A 25,807-nucleotide genomic window follows, 5' to 3' on the forward strand; every position below is an offset into this window, starting at 1 on the left:
ACTCCACCAATCGTCAAAATAACCATGGTGCAAAGATCTCTTGGGGAGTCACAAGAGGTAAAAAGCCCAAGTTTGAGAATGATCTATCTTTCTTATAAATAACAGTGTGTGATTCATGGTTATCTCTATCATATTGTCACATATTCACCAGAAAGCCTATTTCAATATGCTTTGCAGAATTGGAAAGGAAGGGCTGGGTGGGTCTGAGCTGGTGAGCTGGGAGCTGTGCCCTGGCCTGGGCCTGCTTGGGTTGTGAGAACCTCTAGAGCTGATTCTCATTTCCACCTCTGGCCAAGCACAGGGCCTGGCACAAGGCACTCAAACAAGTTTTAGGATGAATGAATGTATAACACTGAAAAGTCAACTGTCCAATGATAGTTGGTCTTTTAAATAACTTTGTCTTCCTGAGTTAATGGAAAAGGCACTGGGTTTACAAACCAAAGATCACTTTGGTATTTAATTAACTATGTAATTTTAAACAATTGTCTCTTCTGGCAGCATATAAGCTCAATGAGGGCAGGGAGCATGTCTCTCTTCTTTAATGATATATTCTAGGACCTAGCACAGTGAGATAATCAATGAACATTTGTTTAATGAATGAATGAATATTTGACTCCTGGGTATTTCATTTATTTACAGGTGAAGGTGGATAAGTTATTTCCGCTCTTAAGCTTTAACTTTCACATCTATAAAATACAAGGCAATCAGAGAGCAGAAAGACTGGGATTCACATTTCACTCCACAAACTGCTTTATAATAAACTGTAAATGCCTTGTGTGTGTAACACCTATTAAGCAGTATTAGAAGTATGTGAAGCTCTCTTATAAAGGTGTGTATGATTTTACTGATCCCTCGTGAGATACCATTTTAGTAAAATGAAGGTAGCGATTTAGCTATTATCTAGTTCACGTGATCAATGCACAAGAAAGCATTTAATAACACAAAGCTTAAAGGAATATACACACACATATATTGTGTATACATACACCTATATTACATATATTATATATATAATTTTGCATATGTATATGCATATACATATGATTATAACAAATTCAGTCTTAATGTAGAACACTTCAAAAATGCAGAAAAGCGTGAGACTAAAATTTGACCATAATTCCACCTAGAGGTAACCTTTGTTAGCCTATTAAGGTGAGTTTTTGTTCTACCTAGATGTGGAAAATTGGAAAGAGCATCACTTCTACTATCACAACAAAAAGCCAGATAATCTACAAAATTATAACTTTTCTTTAACCCATCAAGGAGCTGAGGTCACACCACCTAACCTGGAATTCATGAAAAGACAGGTGTCTTCAAAGAGACAATGACTTGAGAACTGACTCATCTGTGCCAGAGGGAGGAAAGGAGGGACATCCCCACAACTAGGTAAAAAGAAGTCAGCTCAATTTTTTTTAACAAATTGCTAAAGGCCAAATTTCCTTTTATGAAGGATAAAAAAACCCATTGGAAAAATTACTTTATAATTAGAGGGGGGAAGACGTTTAAAACTACAATACAGGGGCCGGCCCAGTGGGCTCTCAACCACAAGGTTGCCGGTTTGACTCCCGCAAGGGATGGTGGGCTGCGCCCCCTGCAACTAGCAATGGCAACTGGACCTGGAGCTGAGCTGCACCCTCCACAACTAAGATTGAAAGGACAACAACCTGAAGCTGAACGGCACCCTCCACAACTAAGATTGAAAGGACAACATCTTGACTTGGAAAAAGTCCTGGAAGTACACACTGTTCCCCAATAAAAAGTTCTGTTCCCCTTCCCCAATAAAATCTTAAAAAACAAACCAAAAAAATCTACAATACAAACCCCAGAAGGAAGCCATAAAAACAAGGATAAATTCAACTACACAACTACCTTCTGATCCAGCAATTCTACTTTTGGTATTTATCTGAAGAAATCCAAAACACTAATTTGAAAAGATAGATGCACCCCTATGTTCTCTACAGCATTATTTACAATAGCCAAGATATGGAAGCAACCTAAGTGCCCATCAATAGATGACTGGATAAAGAAGATGTGGTACATATATACAATGGAATATTACTCGGCCATAAAAAAGAATGAAATCTTACTATTTGCGACAACATGAATGGACCTAGAGGGTGTCATGCTAAGTGAAATAAGTCAGATGGAGAGAGATAAATACCATATGATCTCATTTATATGTGGAATCTAAAGAACAAAACAAACAAACAAAAACAAAACAGAAACAGACTCACAGAGAACAAACTGATGGTTACCAGATGAGATGGGGATTGGAGAGTTGGGTGAAAGAGGTGAAGGGATAAAGAAGTGCAAATTGGTAGCTACCAAATAGGTGTGGGGTTGCAAGTGTAGGGAATATAGTCAATAATAGGGTAATAACTATGTACGGTGCCAGGTGGGTACTAGACTCATCGGGGGATCACTTCATAAATTATAAAAATGCCTAATCACTACACTGTACACCTGAAACTAATATAATACTGAATGTCAACTATAATTGAGAAATGAAAAAAATAATAAAGTTAAAAAAAGCAAATAAATCAAGCATCTATTTTTTTAGTTAATTCTTTTTTTGGTGGGGGAGTCACTTACGTAACTCAAGCTCTAGAACTGGACCAGACACATAGGAGGCACTCAGTAAATAAGTATTCAGGAAATGAATAACAGAGTCAACTTAAGAAAGGCAAAGGAATGCGTTAATAAAATAAAAGCAGATATTAATATACCAGAAAAAGGAAATAATAATAGCACCAATAAGTATATCCAAGAGCTGGTTCCTTGAAAAAATAAAATTAGGTAACCTAATTACAAAGAAATGTCAGAAAACACAACTACACAAACTAAAATGTAGGAAAGCAGAAATAATCACAGACACAAGAAGTTCAGTGAGTCTACAAACCCACACCCACTTTGCTCCACCCTAAGTAAATACATTTAAAGATCTGGAAGAAAAGGATAATTTATAGGAAAATATAATTTACCAAAAGTTACCGCAGAGAAGGTAACTTTTGGTAAATTATATTTACTATAGGAAAAAAGAAGAAACATTTCAAAAATTTACCCCCACAAAACACCAGGCCCAGACGCCTTCAAAGGGGAATTAAGTATATGTCATCTTCAAGAGCAAATAATTTCAATGCTATTTAAACGATTTTAGACCTTAAGGGAAAAGGGATGGGAAGCTTCCAGATTCCTTATATGAAACAAACAAACAAACAAACAAAAAACAAAACCCCAAACAAAAACCATGGGATAATTATGGTAGAGGAGGAAAGACTGTTAAAACTCTGATACAAAACCCAGAAGCCATGAAAACAAGGATAAACTCAACTGCACAAATATATTTTCTGTATGGCAAAGACAAAAGAACAAGAAAAAACGATTTTTAACCCTTATTATAGATAAATGATTACTATCCCTAATAAATAATGAGCTCCTAAAAAATCAATGAGATAAATATCAACCACCAGACAGAAAGACAGTCAAAGGCTAAGAACAGAGAGTTCGCGGGAAAGAAAATAGAAATCACTCTGAAAGATGTGAAGAGATATTCAATTCCATCCATAATAAGAGAAATGCAAATTAAAAGTTTACTGAGAAAAGTTTGAGTCACATGTCCTGTGAACTAGGAAGTCGGCCTTCTAGGAATTTATCTTGCACATACATTCCAAGTAATAGGGTGAATGGTGGTTCCCCGCCCATCCCCACCCCTCCAAATATGTCCACCCAGCACCAGTGAAAGTAAACTTATTTGGTAAAAGGGCCTTTGTAGGTGTGATTAAATTAAGGATCTTGGGATGAGAGCTTGGATTAACTGGGTGGGCCTTACAGTCAATGATAAGTGTCCTCACAAGAGACAGTGGGACACAGAGTGGGAGTCACTGTGAAGATGGAGGCAGAGACCAGAGGGAGGCAGTGACCAGCCGAGGAACACCAAAGATTGGCAGCAACCACCAGGAGCTGGGAGAGAGGCCTGGAACAAATCCTCCCTCAAAGTCTCTGGAAGGAACCAAACCTGCCAACACCTGGATTTCAGACTCCTGGCCTTCGGAACTGTCAGGGAACACATTTCTGTTGTTTTAAGCCACCCAGTTTGTCCCATATTGTTAGTATCATCCTAAGAAACTAATGCACTCTACCAGGTAAAAGCATGTACGTAACGCATCATTTATGACAGCATTGTTTGTAGTGGGACAAGACTGAAACGTCCAGACAACTGATTAAATTCAATACAGGGGAACACTATGCAGGTGTAAAACAAGAAAAAAAAACTTCTTTATAGACTGATGTGCTATACTCTGTAACAGTCTCGACAGCAAACAGATGCCACTAGAAAGAGGAGAGTTTTTTGACAAGGGACACATCATAAAGGTGAAGACAAGCCTAGAGGAACCCATCGGGAGATTGCTTTAACCTGGGGTCAGGGGCAGCAGGCTCTCCTCTACCTCTGTGTCCAAAGGACCACCCGGAAGGCAGCAGAGCCCTGTGGAGGGACATGGCCAGCCTGAGCTGACCTCACAGAGAGGGAGGCAGACCGTTAATATCCTGGCTTTACTCTGGTCCCCACCTCACCCTCACTGGCTGGTCCCAGACTGAAGGGGTGTGGGTGGGAAGGACACCCTGTGATGTGGTCCAGCTGGTCCAGAGGGCAGCCCAGTGGGGAGTGCACCTAGAGGGGCACCATCTCCAAGATTGTTTTTTAAGCAAAGAACAATATATACAGTGTGTCGCTATTTCAGTAGGAAAGAGAAAAAGGGCATTACATGCACGTACATTGGTTACGTGTGCCTAGCAGATTTGGACAGACCCCCAAGAAAATGGTTCTATCTGATGCTTTGGGGAGGAGACCAGGATGCCTGGGGAACAAGCGTGGGGGTACTTTTCAGTCTGCACCATATTAGACCTTTTGCATTTTGAACCCTATAAATGGTTCAAAACGTCAACATTTTGATTTAGAGTCAAGAATATGAAATTTTATTTTTAGAAGTCCCATAGTCATGGTCTTGACAAGGGAAGCCCCCACACAGTGCACAATTATACTCAATACAAGAGAAGCAGGAGCAGTAAATGCTGGGGACCCACTGTGAGGGGAGGCGGGGAGAGCAGTGCACCCACCTGTCAGGTAACGCCTGCAGCACCGTGGGCATCAGCACCCCGGAGATCGCTTTGTAGAGGATGGAGTCACAGACGCCGACAATGTTCACCACCGTGGAGGAGCCCAGCACAGGCAGCATGTGGGGCGGCATTCCTTGCCAAAAGTGCAGAAGGAAACTTTGAACCTGTGTCGACCCACAGAGAGGAGAGGGGCCATGAGGTTACACAGGGCCCTGGCAACCAAGCCGTGGGACTCGGCCAGGGCCAACCCAGTCTGCCACACTGTTATCTACTTGCCCTGCCATGGCAGAGGCCACCCAGCTGTGTGTGGCTTAGGCGGCCCTGAGAGGTCCTCCTGTCCCATATCTTCCGTGTGCCCATATGTGTGGCGTGCCCACTGCTGGACAACCACTTGGCCTGGCAGCCTGGGCTCTACTGTGCTCTGCATGCTTATTGTGGTCTGGGAGAAGTTTAAGGCAGGGAAGGGAGGATATTGCATTTTGCAAGCTCAGAGCATTAGAACTCACTATTCTTTGGGCTTGCTGGGTGCGCCGGGGGCCCTGGGTGTTTTGGAAAGGAAGGGAACGGTGGTGTGTGAGTTGCTGGTAAGGGGAATGCGTCTGGAAAGGGAGGAGAACAGGTGCCACAAACAAAAGTCTCCTGAGTCAAACTTGTGTGCTGAAAACTAGATAAAGTGCAAGGGCCTCTTGATACCCAAATTTCTCCGTTTTCCCAAAGAGACCCGGCCGGTTGGTGCCATTATGGGATGCTAGATGTTGATGCCTAGGCAGTAGCTATGTGGGCACTGCCACCCCAACCACTAGTACAGAGCAGAAATACAGTAGGCTCTCAAGCATGGAGTTATTATTACTAATGTGATGATGGCAGGAACTCAAGCTGTGTTGTTGATGAAGGAATGGTGGAGTGACTGTCCAAGGCAGAGGACCCACTGATGGCCCCCCTACACCTGTATCTTTCAGTGTGTGCGCTGGAGGTCAGGAGAGAGGAGGGTAGGGAGCAGAGGGGAGATAAAGGACGTGAAGAGAAAAGGAAGGTGGGTACCTGGTATATATACTAATATCTAGACTTCAAAACATCTAGACTTTAAAATATCTAGACCTCAGCCAAAACTGAGTGGCTCATCTTGAAGTTTGGGAATAACTGAATTTTTGTGAATTATCATGGGTTCTACTTGGTTCTTGGACTGTCTCCCTCTTTCTCCCTCAGATGGGCACTCTTGAACCCCCACCTATAGCATCATCCACGTCCGTGTCCCCACATTCATCCTGATCAGATGTAGGAGATAATTTAGTGCCCCAGTCTCACACTTTGGAGGTGGTACTATTATTGGCATTAGCTTTATTTATTGAGTGCCTAGTATATGCCAGGAAGTTTGCATAGGTTCTCTCACTTATTGCTTCTACTACTACTACGACAGCTGAGAACTATTACTCCCATGTCGCAGAGACATTTGTCCAAAGCCAGACAGCAAGTCAGGGAATGGATGACACCAGCCCGTGTCTGCCTGTCTTTCCACAAGTCAGTCCTGTGGCTGGTTTGTTCTTCACATGGTAACCAGGCTTCTACCCCATTCCTGAGACCCATGTTTCTCCTAGAACTGCTGCCCGCTGTCCAGCTTTCCGTCCCTCCCTGGTGGCCTGCGACGCCCTTCAGGCTCCTCTGAGGGACAGGGTCTTGCTTTCCTCTGACCCCAGCCTGGTGGCCTGAGCTCAGCCTCGGTGAAGACTTCTGGGACGTCCAAAGCCTTCCTGGACTTCCCAGTATACACACTGGATGGGAAGCCTGGGAGATGACGAACGGGGAGAAAAGCATGCCCCCCGACTTCCTATGGGGAAAATGGTAATCGCCAAAAACATGATCAAAGTGGTGAATAAAGTCAAATTTGTAAATTGGGAAACTCAAGTCACAGTTCTGTTAATTCCATGACAGTGAAAATACTGCAAAGTTTCCCTCCAGATTGAAAACTAAAACAAAGAAAATCCAGATGAGTGAAGATTGCCCTTCAGGGTTCCAATCCTGGCCCCACTACCAACTAGGGGTGTGATATCTCTACACCTCAGTTTCCTTATGTGTGAAATGGGAATACAAGTAGTATTTCCTGCATAGGTTTTGGTAAAGAGTCCTAAAAAAGTACTTATTATACATAGTACTTAGCACCCAGTAGATGCTTACTAACGGTCACTATATCATATCATGGAGGCACTACCACTTCAAGGCCCAAGGAATCACTGTAGTGTCTTAAGCATCTGAGTTCACCCTGGCCTGAGTTTCTGAGTATCACCCAGCCAGAATCTCCCCATTCTGGCTCTGCTCACTTGTCAAGGGACACCTGCTGGCTAACAGTTGGCCTGGCTAGGCCTGGAGATGGCCACATTTCTTGGATGAGGTACTTGCCTTCCAGCGGACCTTCCACTGTCCCCTGCTCCCAGCTTGTCCCTGGGCATCGGCCTCAGGCTGGGTCCTAGACCTCCCTCCCTGTCCTTCCAACTCAGGGTAAGAAGATCTGCCTAGATGATTCCTAAGATTTCTTAGATTCTGAATTCATCTGCCTGCCTTTCTAAGCTTTCGTTGCAAGAAGCCCTACTCTTTTTTTTTTTTTTTTTTGGATGAGCAATTTCTAGCAGAAATTCTGGAAAAGATCAGCGGCTGTGTATGTTAAAATAAATCTGTGGAAAATCAGTGTCTTTCGCAGGCATCTGTCTGTTTCAAGCCTGTTCAAGAAGCACAGGGAGCCCCGATCAGTCCTCAGACTCGGGAGGACCCTTTGCAGAGGATGCACTGTTCAGTTTGGAGCTCCCTTCCTCCTCTGGCATCTTAGATCACTTAATGTCCTGCGATCCTGGCTCCTCGGATGAGAAGAAAAAGGACGGAGGGAGAACAGTGTAAAGCTTGAGAGCTGATACTTGGGAGTTAGATGTGAAATGGACAGACAGTGTTTATGTCAGGAGGTAGAGCCGACAGGACCTCCCGACAGACTGACATGAAGGGGGACAGAAAGAGAAGAATCAAGATTTATGGCTTGAGCAATTGGGTGGATGGTGGTGGTAATGTAAGACTTGGAAAACAGATCTGGGGCAGAAAGTGAGCGCTCTGATTTGCTCGTGTTAAGTTAGATGTCAAGTCAATTGAATTTGGAGCTCAGGACTAAACATATGAGAGTTATTATCTTTCATACAGTGGAGATAGAGATGTCTTCCTATTGTTGGGATGAAATCAGATTACTTACATAACAATGTAAGGCATTTAACAAATGGAAACTTAATATTAGACAGAAGGAAGAAGTTCTTAATGTTTGCAAGCATGAGTGGTGAAATAAGCAGAGGCAAATGGTTGAAAATGATTATTTAAAGTAAGTCTACTGGATTATCTATTTCAGTCCCCTACTGGCGGGATTTGATGGACATGTAGACCAGACCTTGAGAATGGAGGGTAACCAGGTCCAAATGCACCAAAGCGGACGAGCCTTGGGGAAAGATGAAATCCAAAGTATAGGAAAGTTTTCCTTAATCTATAATTCTGGGTATAATGATACCCTGGCAACACTGTCTCCCTAGTAAGCCAATCGGGCAGGATGTGGCTCACTTAGTTGGATCAAGGAAAAGGCCATGCCAACCGCTGTCCACGCAGTAGAGCTGTAAAATGGGATAATGGTGCCTGGTTCTTAGAACCACTGTGCGGATCTGGCACTTAGTAGGAGTGTGTGACATAGGAGCCAGTGTTATCACGATATTTTAATTCAGAGTATTCACAGCTCACTTGTTGACCTACCTCATCAAAGTTGGCTCTTATCACAGTGTCCAGGATTCTCTGACAGTGTGTTCTGTACATCATAATAAAGGTAGAAACCTGTGGGGGGTGGGGAAGGATCAACAATAAAGGCACACATTAATACACGTTACCACTGCCCTTGGAATTTCAATTTTCAAGTCATTTCTTCCCGGTTGAGGGGATGAAGTTCGCCTAACACCTACCCATCCTGCAAGGACCTCCGCGACACTCACTGTTATTGGGTGACGCTCTCTGACCCTCAGCTCCCTCCTCTGGGCTCTCAGGGCACCTGGGTGTGTTTCTCCATCAGAGCACTCACTCACCCTTGGCATGGAACACACAGGTCTCTGCCTCTGCCCCCACTCTCCACCCCCTGAAACTGTGAGCTCTGGGAAAATAAAATGGCATATTATTCATGCTTGTGCATCCAGCATTTAGCACTATGTGCCTGGCACACAGCCGCGTTCAATGGAGCTTACTGTATTAAATTCTCATCATCAGCTGAGATACTGGAAAGTTAAAACACAGTGTGTATTTATAAGAAGAGGTGCTTTTGCCCAAATCACAAAAAAAAGACATTTGGAAATTCTCTAGAATCGACTTCGCAAAAGAATTTTAACTCCAGCTCCCTTTATCCAAGAATTTTAAAGCCATGCTACAGGAAGTCTGTTGAGAAAAAAAAATTTTTTTTGAGGGATAAAATAAAGGTTTATCTGGTTCTTAGATTTAAAAAGCATTCTTTACAGATATCCTTTTTGTTTCAGAACACAGACGTGTGTATCCAATATACACTTAGTTTGCTCATACAAGCATCCAGCCCGCTTGACTGAGCTTACTGAGAGCAGGACGCAGGTCTCATTCACTGCTGCATCCCAGCTCCCAGCACCATCTGTGGACAGAAGCTCAGCTCCTACTAGGCCTGGGCTGCAGCAAGAGAGGTGTGTGAGACGTGATCACCAGGGGCAAGTCCCCAAATGTGTGTTTCCAGTAACTTCCTCCCAACACCCTATGGACCCAAACTATCTGGGTCACTATACCTATAAAATCTTCTTTGTCTGAGGGACTATAATGTCACCATATCCTCTGCGGCACCTGGGAAAATAAACTTTATCCTATAAAAAAGCAACCGAGAGGAGAGGGGTCCTTCCTTCGTGAAATGAGAAAGTATAACATCATAGAAGGGTAAGAAGCGTGGTACGTCGGTGGGTAAGCAGGTAGATAGGTAGATAAACTTTTTTTATTTTAGAGCAGTATTAGGTTTGTAGCCAAGTTTTGAAGGCAGTACAGGGACTTCCCATATACCTCGCACCCATTTACCGCTACTGTTAACACCTTATGTTAGGATGGCACAGTTGTCATGACTAATGAACTAATACTGATATTATACATTATCAACTAAAGTCCATACTTCATTCAGATTTCTAGCTTTATATTTTCAAACTCACCATTTTGCAATTAAAGTGTAAGTGTTGTGTGTGTGTGTGTGTGTATTGTGTGAAAAAGAAAGAGAGAAATAGCCCACTCCCGTCAGATGTGGTCACCTTCTCCTCGGGCAGACTGGCTGGCAGATTCAGCTCTTTGACATTTGGAAACTCCGGCAGCAGCGTTCCAAGTTTGGACCGGGGTGAATATGCCACCGTCTGTTTGCTCACTTCTTTCTTGCCCGTCTCGCTCACCCAGGCGGCTCCTTTCTTGGAATACATCACATCATAATATTGGGAGTTTTCTTTCACCGCAATGCCATAGTAATGGTACCTGGGCCACAGACAGAGAGAGAGAGACCCACAGGCATCATTATTAGGTGGGGGTTCCTGAGCCAGGGGGTTCCCAAGGCCAAGGATGACTGGGCCCATCCTCCCTGGGCTACAAGAGTTAATGCTCCTGTAAGGCTCGACATCTCGGAAATCTAGAATTAAACCCAAGTTCCATGCCAGCCATCAATCAAGCAGGTAAAAATAACCAAAATTGCCTCCTACAGAAAATGTTAAGTCAAATACTTTACAAAGCAGAAAGGGGAATGAAAAATTTTCCATTTGTACTTAATCTCTTATATCTAGCTAAATATGATCCCAGGGGTACAGCATCTGAGTTTCCCCTTCTGTGGGGACCCAAGAAGAAAGGTGTGTTTATGACTGCAAACTTTACCACCAACATAAATTCATTTGAACTGTTTTTCTCAAGCAGTAAAAGGTAGTCTTAAAGAACTGTACCTTAAAAAAGATAAATTCAGGTTTCAAAGACCAGAAACTTTATTAGCACAAATTGGGCTTAATAATAGCAATATTTTCAATTCAGACTAATGAGGGATGGAGGCTGCATTTTGTTTGGATTTTAGCTACACTCTACTGAACACCTGCTATGTGCTAGGCACTTTGCAAAGTATTCATGGACACTAGTTTGTAAAATAACACTATGAAATGGGCGTTATTGCAGTCTTTTTATACATGAGAACACGGAGGCAAGAAAGCTTTATTTGCTCAAATTTATACAGCTTTAGGGGGAAAAACAGGTTCTTGAACACAGGTCTGTTTAACTACAAAGACTAAGAGCAAACACTGCACTGTGGGGTTATAAACTTTGACTTTGTCAGCACCATCTGTGGAGACCAATAAAAAGACCGATTCCTGGGCCCCAGACCTACTGATTCCGCACATGGGAATGGGGCCCAAGAATCAGCATTGAAACAAGCACCCCAGGGAGTTCGGATGCCCATCAGTTTGAGAGGGATTCGCCTGCTGGGCAAGCACTGGCATATCATTTCTGGCTCTGAGATACCCAGTTGTTGGAGGGCCCGTCATTATCTACGACTGAAAGATGGGGTGCCCATCACAGCAGCTCACAAGGTGCTAAGTGCTTTACACACATTAATTTATTTAATCTGACAAAAGCCCCTGTGAGGCTGGAGCTAATTCTTATCCCCATTTTACAGACGGGGGAACTAAGGCCCAGAGAATTTAAGTAACATTCCCAAGATCACCTAGTGAGTAAGAAGTAGAGGCAGGATTTGAACCTCCAAAGAAAGTGCTTTTAACCACTAAGCCAGGGACTCTCAACCTTTACTAATAGTAAGACTCACATAGAGAACATATTAAAATAGAGACTCCTGGGCTCCACCCGCAAAGATTCTGATTGAGTAGGTCTAGAGTAGATTTTTACAATCACACAGCAATACTAATATAAATAATTCATGGACCTCGCATTCAGAAACGCTGTATAACATATTAATTATTCTTTTCTACTCACGGAGATATGGTTGGTGATCGTTACAACACAATACAAATAAGAACGCATTTTGAGTTGTGGGAGAGGCCTCACGGGGAGGGGAGAGACAAGCATGCATAACCTTCCCTCTCCCGCCCCCTCTTCCTCCCGGTACCATTCTGTGATATTTCTACTTAGAGGGCATCTCTCGTCTATCTGAATACATCCTGGGATGAAGAACTCAGACCCTCCGAAGGCAGTCCAGTTCATTTTAGGTCGGTATAGTTATCAGAAAGTTCTCTGTGTGTTGAGCTGATCTCTGGCTTCTGTACCTTCTACTTCCCAACTGTCATAACTGCCTTTCCAACTCAAAGCCAGTCCTGTGGGAGGGGGAGGGGATGGTTCCGTTTGCTCGAGAAGTGCCCTTCAGGTGGGAAGGCAGTTATGACACGTCTCCCTAACTTTACGAAGTTCTCCTTTATAATTTCTTAAGAGCAAGATAGTAATAACAATTCAGATCAGACCATTTCTTGATTTTTCGGGTGTATGTTGCTATAATCCACAACTACAGGAAGCTATTGCCCTGGTCACTTGTTAATTTTTCTGTTTTGGCTCTGCAGGGCACATCAACACACTCTCCACTAGTCACCCCACACCCCCAGTGTATTTGGTCCAGGGAAATTTGCTGAGGAATTGTTTCTAGAAGGCCCAGGGGCAGGCTGGAGACTAGAGCTTCTTATTACCTTTCGATTGGTTGGAGATGTGACCAACCCTGGAGGATTCTTATGGACGGGAAACAATGAAATTGATTACATGGTATTTCTAAAGAAGTGTTGCCCAATTTGCCAACCGCTAGGCTAAAGACAAAACAAAAACCAAAGGGGGCTCTCACATGGAGACGGATGTTTATGTAGGATGGGAAACCTTTCTGTACTATCTTTACTATTTCTACTCTCAGAAATGGGCCGCAATGTTTTGGAGTCAGTGATTCTCCAGAGACCGTAAGCGGGGGTGGAGGGTGGGCAGGGGGGTGGGAATAACTCGTTTCCATGCATTCAGCATTCTTCCATCCATCCCCTTATCTGTTCAGCCAACACTGTGACTTGCCTATTGGGTGCCAACCACTGTGCTACTGTCAAACAAGGAAGGACAAATCGGGCTTTCATGTTCACATTCTTACCAAAGCTGAAACCTCATTTTAAAACAGATACTGGAATTTCTCAGTAGAAATAAGATTGGATCTTCAGTGTAGTCACCTTGGAAGATTACGAGAAATTTATTCCAAATGTCCTTCATTCAAAAATGTTCTGTTAAGTGTCTTTGGAAATCACCCCCAGAGCTTCTGAGCCACACACAAAAATGAGTCTTGGTCTTTTCAGAACTTGACCCGAAAGGGTTTTTACCGGTTTGATCATCTACTTTCTTTACCTACCTTGGTCCCAGAGCTAAACCCACCGTTGGAGGAGGGAATGCACTGCCCAGGAAAGGTAGGAGTGAGGGGGCAGTATTGGACATGCTGCTTTTGAATAACTCTTAGTGACAAGTCTGACAAGTCTTATGTGGTGGGTTCTTTTTTTTTTTTTTAAAGTTTCAGTATTTTCTAAGCCAGTAAGTGCTGACCTGCTACTCAACATAGTCAACATGTTTAGAAATGCTGCATAATAAGGCACCCTCTAGTGGAGTCACCGTGTACATTAGCATAATAAAGGTTCTAAGAAGTCCTGCATCAAGGAAACTGTTTAACTCAGGGCTCACCAAACTTACATGGCCACCGGACCTTTTTCACAGAACCTATTAACTAACGTCCAACAATTTCTGAAATACCTGTGGAGGCAGGTCTTATAAACCCAGATGTTAGTGCAGCTGGAACAGGAAAGGAAGAATTTCCCCTCCCACTGACTCACTAGAAGACAGGTGTCCATACATCATTCTCACTCCTCAAGGCCTTCCAGGACTACCCTTTCTAAACAAGGCCACTCCCCTTCTGGTATCCTCCATGACAAACTTCTTTGCCACAGTCTGTCTTTTCTCTGTCTTCCCCACCAGAACATACGCTCCCTGAAGGCGGTGACGTGTTTGCTCCTATGTTCCCAGCACTTAGCACCATATACCTGACACACAGAAAGTGTGTGGCCTCTATTGGTTGGCTGGTTGACAGAAATGATGAAAGAGAAGCAGTATGCCCCATGCACCACGGTATGGCTGGCAACTTCCCGCCCCATCTCCCTCTCAGGGTTTAGTACAGGTTGCTCCTTTGCCGGCTGGAAACTATGAAAACAGAGAGTTTGCTCAGTGAAATGATCCAAGTAACCTGGAGATTCTCCACGGAGCTAAAAGGTGCTCCTTTAAATGATGCGCAAGACAATTTTACAAAAACACTCAAAGGCAGGGTGGCACAAAGGCGGATTCCTTAAAGCAGCTGAGCCAGGTGGCCCTGGGCTTTTTAGATGGCCTCTCTCTCCGGGTCCTGGGAGAGAGGGCCCGGCTGTGTAAAGCTCCTTCACGCTCTGGCCAGGCACAGATTTCCTGCCAGGCCTGTGGACGGAGCTCAGCATGGAAGGCCTGGGGTCCAGACCTCTGCGGGTGGAAGGGCTTCAGTGCTTACTTGGACTGTCCTCGGGTCCCGAGTCTTCTGGTGGTTAACTGAGGAAACTGCTGCCTTATGATCTGGAAGTCAATAGAAGAAATCGGTTACTCGTCGGGAAAAGTCGGGAGCGCAGGGACTGAGTTTCACAAGCGGCAATCTAAAGAAGGGAGGAAACCATACATCTTTGGTTGCAATGACTTACTAGGAGTCCATCGGGACCCCGAGAAGACAGCTGGTGTCAGGGAGGTGGGAGGGGAGCATCTGAGTGACTGTGGGGCTCTGGATGCTGAGGGTCTCAATGGTGGCTCCGGGCTTCACCCCTCCTACTCACACGTAGGCAGAGACCGGTTGATCCAGAACCTGTCACTCCCCTGCTTAGAGTCCTCCAATGGCTTCCATCACACCTGGGACTAACACCCACCCCCAGCCTCTGGGACGGGTCCCTGCTTACCTCCCGGACTTCATCTCCTCCCATTCTCACCCTTGCTCACCAGCTCCCAGCCACACTGGCTTTTTCTTTTTTTTCTATTTCTAAAACACAACCAGGCTTGCTCCCCACTGGGGACCTTTGTATTGCAGTTCCCTCTTCCTGGAATGCAATTTCCCCCAGATCAGATCGTCACAAGACTGGCTCCCCTTACAACATGCAGGATTTCTGGGGGGAGGTCCCTCTGCCCACTGGGCTTCTCTGACGAGCCAATGCAGAGTCGCACAGCAGTCACTCACCATCACGTGGCCCCGCTTTACGTCTTCTCACTCAGCACTCTCTGAAGGGATCTTGTTCCCTTACCCTGAGTGCTTAGTTTTTGTCGTTTCTCCCCCCACCCCACCCCCACTAGAATGAAAGCTCGATGAAAACAGGGACCTGGCAAAAGGCCTGGCACATGCGAAGAGCTCCACTCTCATTTACTGAATGAAGCAAGGAAGCCTGCCCCCTGCCCCCGAGGGTGTCCTTTACTCAGGTGCGATGGAGGATGCTAAGTGCTGTTGCCCAGGAAAACCACATCGATTTGCCAGAAACCTGGGAGGAGGGGCCATCTGCCCAGGTGAAAACACAACCCAAGGGCCTCATCCCTGGTGTTTCCAGCGCTGATGTTTGCGGAGAGGCAGGACAGTGCAGTCCTATGAGAGGCTGTAGAGACTAGCGGCACTAGATCCAAGCTCAGCCTTTTGTTAGCTGCCCCCCCCATAAGGTATTTAACATTCAAATGACTCAGTTTCCTCATCAATAAAATGGGAGTGATAATAGTCCCTGTTCCAGAATTTTTGTGAAAATCTAAAAAATAAATGTATGTAAATAATTTGCAACAGTGCCTGGTACTTAGTAAGGGCTCAATAAACGTTACCCGTTATTACCACTGATTGTCCTGATAACTCATTTCCTTTTACCTCCAGGGACTTTTCTCTGAAGTTTAACGAAATTCTTCTAGACTCCCTTCCCTTCTAGTACAGCACCGAGCCTACATGTGTCCTTCATGAGACAACACGTTGGTGCTGACGTCCCACTGGTGGGGCGTGAACACTGAGCACTTTCTCAGAGGTGGGGATGAATCGTTGATGCATTCACACCGTCTTCCATCCACAATGATCCTCTCGCTGACTGATTTGCTCATTCATTCGACATCTACTGTGACCCTGCTAGGTGTTTGAACTTGGACATACTCTTTAACCTCTCTGTGTGCCTAAGAGTCCTCCTCTGATATCCAGGGACTCGGGGGGGTTATGTAATCCTCTCCTAATCAGAGGGATGGATGACGGTGGCCTCAACTAAAGTGGCATCAGTGGGATGGAAAGAAGCAGACAAATTAGAGAGGAACTGAGAATCCAGAATGAGTAGCGTGAAGCCTGACCACGTCTGTGTGTTAGGAAGTTACCTAGTGAAGAATGGGCAGCGTTTCCTCATCTGAAAATGGATGGAAAAAGCTGCATTCCTCACAAGAATGGTTAGAGGAGCTAATGAAAGAACATCACGATACCACTTTGGGAAATAAACGGGCTTTAAAATGTTAATCGCACAGTGATGATACTGAACAAAATGACGTGATAATTCTGTTATTTTTTTTTTTTTTGGTCTTTTTAAAAATTATTAACTTCAGGTGTCTGTGAATTATTTAATGGTGTCACTTTTGTAGGCAAATATCCCTAGTTTCTTTAACCGTAACTCCTATAAGCTAAGCACATAGGTTTCTCACTTTGTCTATGTTTCTCTCAAATTGTTGTGACCCAAAGAAAACGTGATATATTCAGAAAGGGGTCTGACCCGGGGGTCAGTGACAGGGCTCTCCAGGCACTTAGTCCTGTCATGAGGCTAAGAGCACAACAAGGTCGAGTGGCTTCATCACTCTTGGCCACTAACACTAACCCCTGGCCAAGTATGGCCACCAGACCTTAATCACGTGACTGGTTTCAGAGCCAAGATTAGAAGCAGCTGTTCACAAAGGTACACTAATGAGCAGATATCGATATGCCAATAGGGACTGAGGGAAAATACTGGAAGCATAAAGATGGGGCTAGTAGATTCTTCACCTTGGTTAGAAGTGTGTTATAATTTGGGTTCCGAGTTTCCTACCTACCCAAGCAAAGACGGTCATACAATAAAGTTATAAGAGTCCCAGCATCCATAAGATAAATATATACTCGTTTCTGAGGAAGAGTGGAGATTTTCCTGTATTTCAGTCTGGGAAATTTCTGCTATGCATATGGGCAAACAGTAAGGTACCATGTTTAATGCTCCGATATTAGCAGGCAGTCTGAAAATGACAATATTGAGTGTTGTTAAGGGTGTGGAAAAACTGAAATATTCATACATTGCTGAGAACATCGTTTATTAGTACAACCCTTCCCCAAAAGCTTTTTCCCAATATTTTTACAACAAAAATATTCATACTTTTTGATCTATTAATTCCAAGGAAATAATCTAAAATAAGAAAAAGCTATGCAGAGGGCTACTAGTGAGAGTGAAAAATTGGAAACAAAATAAACGTCCAGTGATAGGAAACTAGCTAAATAAATTATATATATGCTCAATAAAATATTATGGAGGCATTTAAAATGATGGTAACAAAAACTATGTCACAACCCGGAAAATGCTTGTGACATAATGTTAAATGAAACAGCAGATCTCAAACTACACTTATGCTACGATTATAATTTATGTTTGTACAACTATAGGAATGGAAAGAGAGTATGGGGGGAAAAAAAACGGATGTTTGTTAGGGTAGTGAAATTGTGGGTAGAACCAAAGGTTTCTGTATAACATTTGTGTAAGAAATCAACTTTTTTCTGCAAACAGAAAAGGATTTTCTTATGAGAAATATTCCTAATTGACAAAGGAAGTTGAAGCTAATTTTGAAAGAAGCACCAAAAACATACCAGAATATTATAATGGTTCTTTTTCTTTTTAAAAAACAAATCATCCCCTAGTCCCCGCAAAAAATATCTAGATAATTTTTAAAAGCTGCATTTCATTTTTACTTTTATGTTTTTGGCTGCTAAGCTTTATTATTAGTTGATTGAAGAGAATGGGCGAAGTTCTGAAATCTTTCTAAGTGTTTATCCAAATGGTGTCTCACATAATGTCCACAAAGCAAACAGCACTGTCTGGCCCGTGGCTAAGGTACCAGGGGCCACAAACTCTGGTACCAGAGACGCACCACAGAGCCACTAGAACATGAGGACAGGCCTTCTGGAGCTGTCTGTTCTACCTCTATGAGGCAATAAAACGTACCATCGGTGTGTTTGTATTTCTTTGCACTATGATCTTGAGTTAACAAATTAGAAAATGGGGCCTGTGAATTTGTCGATCAATTTAATTTATGACTTCCTCCATAGCTGATGGGTTTTACTTATCCCTTCTGAATAATGTCTAGATCAATATAGACAGTTTTACCATCTTTGCGATAGCATGGCCCTGTACTGAGTAACCCAAGGCAGACACAAGAGGGACTCCACTCTCTTTCTGATGCTGCACAACCCATGTCCTGTTGGTTCTGCCCAAGACGTCCCCTGAGCCCAGCCACTTCTCTCTCTCCCCTGCCCCTGCCCCAGCCCCCCCTCCCCCGTGATCTCTTACCTAGACAACAGATACATACTCCTAACTGGCTGCCCTGCTTCCAGACTCGCTGAAATCCAAATACGATCATTTCATTTCCTGTTGAGAACAGTAGATGCCTTCTTGCTGGATAAACTGGATAAAAATCCAGCCTCCTAGGGCTGGTCCACGAGGCCCTCTGTGACCCACCCCAGCCGAACTCCCCAGACTCAAATCCTGCCACTCCCCCAGGTGCTCCCTGAGCTCCAGGCACCTGCTGGCCCCACCACTGCACAAGCTGTTCCCTTCCCTCCCCCTGGAACGCCAAACCGACGCTGCCCTCCACTCACCCCAGGACGGCACCTTCTCCTCTCTTCCTCTGAGCCTCTCCCACTAGCCTGTGAGCCTTCCTATGAAGACTTACATGTCCCCCGTGTTTTCCTAGTAATTTGGGAAGCAGTGGAATACAGCGGTTAAGCACACACACTTCGGGGTCAAGTCCTGGCTCAGGCACTGTGCCAACCACGTTACACGTATCATCTCAGTTAATCATTACAACAAGCCAGCTTCCTCTGTACAGTAAACCTGGAGAAGCTAAGTAACCCGCATAAAGCCACACAGCTGACAACATGCAGTCCTGGGATTTGAATGTACCCGGTCTGACTCGACACTCTACCACATGTTATTGCCTCTGGATGAATGAAAGTACCCCAAAGCCTCTCACTCCTTCTTTTAACAGCAGGCTTTTTTTCTTTTATGTCATATTCCTGTATTTACATGTTAGGTGTGTTTGAGGATTGAAATACTTTCTTGATCCCATCTACTCTTCAATGAAGATTTCTCTTCAATTCTCCTAACTTTGACATTCTTGGAAATGTTCTGGTGGCTTCTGCTAGGAACAGGATCTGAGAGCCCTGTCCCCAGATATGCTAATGCTCGGAGGGAAAGAGGGAAACAGCAGAGAGGACTGTCACATCAGCAGGCAGCCTGGTGTCTCCTCTTAGGGTAAATCTACCCCCATCTAGTAAAGTGGAAACACTTCTCCCACTTAATAAAAATATTAACTAAATAAAAGTCATTCTGTCTGGATAACTGAAGTCCCCAAGTGGACTTACTGAGGGAATAATCCAGATCCTTACCTGTCTACTCAGAGGCCTCTGACAATTCTCCACAGCCAGCTGACTCAGCTCAGCCTCCTTCACCCGGAGCTCAAATATCACTGAGCAACTCTACTTTTTGCTTCTACTTTTTCTCTCAAAGTTTCATTACATGAGCCCCGGGCTCTATCCAAATCAGACTACTTGGTGTTGATCAATTCTCTGAATGATTCCTGGCTTCCGGGCTCCATGTCTCTGCACCTTCCACCCGCCACTCTCTCTGCCTCCTCAGCACTTGTGCCCTCAGACCCCACTACCCAGCATGCACCACCCTCCATGAACAACCTTCCTGATGCTCTGACAAAGTAAGAGCTCTTCCTTCTCCAAACCATGATGGCACTTGCTCCTGCCAGTCGGTGACCAAGCTCCATCCTCCCTCTCTTTTGAATGTATCCTGATTCTGCCCACATCTTCCCATCTCCACCACTCCCAGGGCCATGAACTTGTGCCTGGGTTGCTACAATGGTCTCCTTGTTGCCCCTGCATCCAGCCATGCCCCACCACAGCCACATCCCCATGAAGCCTCTAGACAAAGTCCGAACCCACCAGGTCCTGCTGGATCAGTCCTGCCTTCCTTCCAGCTCACCTCTCCCCCTCCTCCTCTCCCCATCTCTGTGCTCCAGCCCACATGGACCTTCTTTCAAGTTGCATGAACACTGTGTTCTCTCCTACCCTGGCCTTTCCCACAGGCTGTTCTCGTTTTCTGGAACCCTCTCCCCTTGTCCTTTGTCTGCCTTATGTCGACCCATACTTCAAATCTTAGCTGTACCTTATTTCCTCCCAGAAATCTTCCCTGGGCGATTTGTTTGGTTTACGTGACTATAGTTATAGTTATCTGGTCTTCATGTCTAGTCAACGGTCTTCTCAGCTCTACGATCCTTTGCCTAGGCCTACGAGACTATACGAGCTGGAGCTCCAGCCTCACCTTCTACTCCTCTTCCCCATGTTTGACAAGCTGCAGCCTCAGTAACGACGATTGGTTGCCTAACGGTACACAGCTTAGATTCATTCAACAACAAATATTTTTTGAGCTCTACTATAGGGCAGACATTTTGCCAGGCACCGAGCTAAACAGAAATAGCCTTTGTTTAGGAACTTACAAATAAAAAAGTCAATATATCTTATATCAAATAAGTGCTACAGAGAGGAACAACAAAAAAAGGCAGGGTGAGGGGAATAGAAAATATGGAGGTGGGGTGGTGTTATTTTATTAAGGGCTCAGTGATCAAATGTGGCATTTAAGTGACCTAAAGGAAACGAGGGAATAAAACCTGTGGATATCTGGAAGAAGAAAGTTGCAAGTAGAGGGAACAGCCAATGCAAAGGGCCTGGGGTGGGAGCTTTTTGACATGTTTCAGGCAAAGCAAGGAGCCCAATGAGGCTGGAGCAGAGCAAGTGCTCAGGACAGTGGTAGAAGATGAGGGCGAAGGCTGGGAGGGGTTGATGGGCACAGCTCACGTAGATCCTTGCTGACCCTAGTAAGCACTTCCGCTTTAACTCTGAATGAGACAGGGAGACTTCAGAGGGCTTTGAGCAGGGAAGTGGGGAATGAGATCGGACTTACCTTTCAAAGGATCGCTCTGGCTGCTGTGTGGAGAATTGACTGTAGGGGGTAAGGGTGGAAGCAGGGAGACCAGTCAGAGGCCACTGCAGTAGTCCAGGCAGGATATATTATGGCTCAGTACATTAATTCATTGGTTCAATAAACGAGAGAAAGAATAAATGCATTTGTTCTTCTTTTTTTTTTAATTTTTGACAATTGTTAGTAAAATTACATAGATTTCAGGTGGAATTCGTTCCTCTTTTGTTGGCCATTGAAGTGGTTTCCAATGTTGTACTAATATAAATAATGCTATAAGCAATGCCATTTGCATAATGATTTTCATTTTTATTGTTCATATTTTGATTGGGGTTTTTTCCCCTTATATTAATTTCTTGAGTGTGGAGCTGCCTGATTAAAGGGAGAAACATTTCAAGGTTTCTAAAACATACTGTCAAATTGCTTTCCATGAAATGTAGAAAGATATTATCTCTTTTTAAAATTGTGCTAAATTGAAGAGCAAAAAAAAAAAAAAAAAATGAAGACTTTTTCTCTGTCTTCTGAGCGTGAGGTTTCTTCATCTATAAAATGGGGATGATAACAGTCGCTCAGCTTACAGACTTGTAGCAAAGTCAACGCAGTTAGCGAGGGAGTGGACGCCCAGGCTTGTCTCCTGGGCTTTATTAGCCGGAAGTAGAAGGGTGGAGGGGCGGAGCTCCGCCTCAACCGGGCTTTCATTGGCTGGAGCGGATGGAGTGGGGAGCACGACCAGCTGCCAGGGAGCAGCTGGAGCAAGACGGTTCACACCTGTTTAGACCTCTCTCTGCCTCACTTATGATGTCTTCTGCTGGTCATCGTCCTTTTCTAGCCCATTCTCTTCATTGATGGAGTTAGCACTCTGTACTTCAGTCCTTCGATGGATTTTCAGAGGCTCCTCATTCCAAGCAGTTAGCAGTCTTTTGTGCCATATTATGGTCTCCCAAGTAATATATTTGTGAGGTTAGAATATTTGGCTCTGTTTGTAAAAATACTTTTTATCTGAACATATTTGATGGTTAAATCCTCTCCTCCTCCCCTTCAAAAGAGAGAAAGGTAACTTCACATAAAGAACTAAGAGAAAAGGAATTTTGTTAAGAGTTGGGGTGGGGGATGGGTCGGGGCTCTGCTGAGCCACATCACGTTCTGTCCAAATGGAGGTCAAGACTTTTCCCACTCTGAGCAAAGAAAGGGCCACTGCAGATAGCGCCTCCTCCTTCGAGCTGCAACAAAAACCTGTGGGAAGGGAAGGGGGTTTGCCTTTTTTTTTTTTTTTTTTAAACTTTCTTATAGACTGCACATTACAAATTATTCTCCTCTCCTTTCACCAAATAATCAACTGGTCCCGGAATCTGAAAGCCCAGCACAATTTAGTCTGCGTCTCAAAATGCAGGGTCGGTTCAGACCCGCTAAGGCTGTTCAGCTTTTAATTTCTGGAGCAAGACTCAGCAAACAGTTCAACACTTTTGTGGAGCTGTGAGAGTTGAGCTTCGCTGTTTGATAAATGAGCAGACGGCAGGCAGCCCCTCTTTCTTTTTTTTGTATGGGTTCAATGAAGCCTGCCTAAAGAACGCCACATGCTGTTCTAGCTAGTGATCTAACATTCCGCTACATCCAGCCTTCCAAATTCCCTTTAATTACTCCAGAATCCCACCCTTCTCTCTTTCAGCCTGGCAGACAGGGCTGGGGGCTCCATGGGGACGGGGGTGAGAAGCGGGGAAGCTCAGGAGATCTACCCTCTCTGGAGCTGTCGGGATTCTTTTTGTAGGTGGTGGTTATTCATCTCTCCCGTCCATTCTTCTCCCCAGCATGTGGGCTATTCTGACATCATTTTGTGGGTGCCGTCTTTTAAGAAACATGAGTGAGTTTTAGGCAAACATTCCTGAAATGTCACATTCAAATCACTGCCCTCTTTTAAGGAAGGGAAAGAGTGAGGAGAGGAACTGACACCCAGTGAGCATCCCAGGGCACTATGTACTAACCAGGTGTTTTACACTTGGTATGAAATCTTATCCTAAAAACAACACTAGAAGAGAGTATGATAATCCACATTTCACTGATGAGAAACTGGGATCCAAGGCGATTCCAGGCTGCTCGGACTCACAGACTGGCCACTGGAAGCAGCAGGAGTGTTATTTCACTGTCTCTCCTGTTCTGTACTTTGGCTGACACCCGTGGCAGCCCGCAAGGTGTCCACTAACTGTCCATGAAACCCCTGATGTCCTCTCTGTCATCTTCAGAGCCACACAGGAAAGCCACTCAGTCTCATTACAGACAGGCTTGATTTTGACCCCAAATCGTATGACCTTGATCCAGCTTGATGTCCAAACTTAGTCATCAGAATAGCTCTGAAAAAAAGGCTTTTGCTTGTTTCCAAAAATTCAATCCATCTTCAATAGGCAAAATTTGCCACCAGTAAGAACTGATCCAAAAAAACTTCCAAAGTAATGGAAGAAGTGCTGGTCCTCCCACACTTTGAAGGAGACAAAACTACATGTACGTAAAGAGTCAGGTATGCTTAAAACAGTTCAAACATAAGAACTGTGGGTCTTATTTCAGAGGGCATTTGGGTGTGGGGAGAAAAGACGGGCTTTTCAGACAGCAAGAAATGAGACGTTCAGTACTATGACAAGTTGTTCTTTTTTAACCATGTATTGTGGAAGTCTTGTGCCTTCTCCTCTTAGAAAAGCATGCATAATTTTCTGAACAAGAGCGAGAAATGATTAGGCAAAGTAGTTGGTAAAAGTGACTCTGATTGTCAGAACTCTAAGTCTGAGAGAGGGGTACTCGCTTTCTTTGTTGACAACAGACCTAGCCCCTTTCACAGAGATGAAAAATAATTAAGCTGGTGGTATGAACGATTTTTAAACACCCTACCTCAGTGCTACCTTCTTGAAATGGGTATTTGCCAAAATAATCTTATTATGCTGATGGAACACTATCCATTCAATATTTTTTTTGTAGGCACCTACTGGGTGCCAGGCACTGGTGGTCGATGGGGTAAAATGCTGCAGGTTCCGCAGGAAACTCCCCAAGAGAAATTACAAAATTTTACAAGAAATTCATATTTAGTGCAATGAAGACAGAAATGGAATTTCAAATTATGAGGCTGGATTGATGAAGGATTCTGTGGAAACACCCTAGGCTAGGAAGGTGACGGTTAACCTGTTGTCCCTTGAGGGGTACCATGGATGAGGGGTTCCAAGAAATCCGAAAGTCCGTTTGTGAGCCCAGGATTGCCCTTAGGCTGATTGGATGATGTGTCATGTGTGAGTATGAAAAAAGACAGTCATTACACACCAATTTAGCTAGAATGAGGTGAATTAAATAAGATACAGGTTAAGTAAAAAATGGAATAATTCTGAAGACGGCAATTAGAGAGGGTGAGGGTGGTGATGGCAGCGTGTGTGTGATGTAGGAAATTTTTAGAACAATCGTTCTCAAAACTGTTCAGAAGGAAGAGCAGGTAGACAGGTTGAAACATCGATACGTTAGTGATGATATATTAAAAACATGGTGTACTAAAGTCATGAAATATGGCTATGGTAAACTGAAATCGTAATTATAGCTAACATGCATTGAATGTTTATAGTGACCAGGCACTGTACTAAGGAAGCCCTTTTAACAGTCATTATCTCAATAATTCTCCAGGTGGTTGCTATCACTTTCCCATTTTACAGATGAGGAAACTGAGGCTCAGAGCTGTTTAGAAATCACCTGAGCTCACACAGCTAGTAAGTAGTGGTGACAGGATTCAAATCCAAACAATTTGATTTCCGAGTTTTTACACTGCACGACACTAAAGACACTTGAAATTACAAAATATGGAATTCTAGTGTGAAATCAGACATTCTGACATGAACCCTCCATAGCAGATACTAAAGGTTAAGAATAATGTAGGCAAGAATTTAAAGTAGAAGTAAACTCTATCCAATCCACATACTTAATTTTTTCCTTTGAAAACTGGAAAAAACCATCCCTGAAGGATCTTAAGGATACATACTTGTATCCTCTGCTCTGCCCCTCCATGGGTTTGCATGTGACTCTGGGCGGGAGGCATGCGTGGGCAGATTAGAAGGACTCTTGAGGAAAAGGACCATCATGTAAAATGAGAGGAATCTTTAGCCTCATCTCCGTTCTAGGTACATGCAGCTGATGGAGGCACAGATTCTCAAAACACAATTAGCATTTTTTTTTTTTTTTTTTGCATTGCTGAAGATGACTGGCAGGGAGGAAGGAGCCAAATATTCAAGGAAGAGCCACCCACAGCCCAAACTGCCAATTACCTCAAGTCCTCATGGGAAAAAGGCAGGATATAAATAAATTCAATTTATACAAGTACATCTGTCACCCCAGCTTCCTTTTCTCTAAAC

General features: G+C 44.1%; 1 protein-coding gene across 5 annotated transcripts in view; it reads right to left on the reverse strand.

The window, feature by feature from the left end:
• RFX4 (regulatory factor X4) overlaps window positions 1-25,807 on the reverse strand; it is a 137,193-nt gene that overhangs the window by 49,460 nt on the left and 61,926 nt on the right. For 3 of the 5 annotated variants that reach the window (XM_019728444.3, XM_019728445.3, XM_019728443.3), the window contains exons 5-8: window positions 14,690-14,751; window positions 10,425-10,638; window positions 8,884-8,961; window positions 5,116-5,279 (exon numbers count right to left, since the gene is read on the reverse strand). In XM_019728444.3, coding sequence (XP_019584003.1) covers window positions 5,116-5,279; window positions 8,884-8,961; window positions 10,425-10,638; window positions 14,690-14,751 — 518 coding nt within the window. Of the gene's footprint in view, window positions 1-5,115; window positions 5,280-8,883; window positions 8,962-10,424; window positions 10,639-14,689; window positions 14,752-18,743; window positions 18,822-19,051; window positions 19,185-25,807 lie in introns of those variants that run through there. The other 2 variants (XM_074326255.2, XM_074326254.2) reach the window with 2 other exon arrangements.

This window comes from Rhinolophus sinicus, chromosome 1 (assembly GCF_057876585.1).
Source record: "Rhinolophus sinicus isolate RSI-liver-muscle chromosome 1, RSI-T2T, whole genome shotgun sequence".
NCBI classification, from domain to species: Eukaryota; Metazoa; Chordata; class Mammalia; order Chiroptera; family Rhinolophidae; genus Rhinolophus; species Rhinolophus sinicus.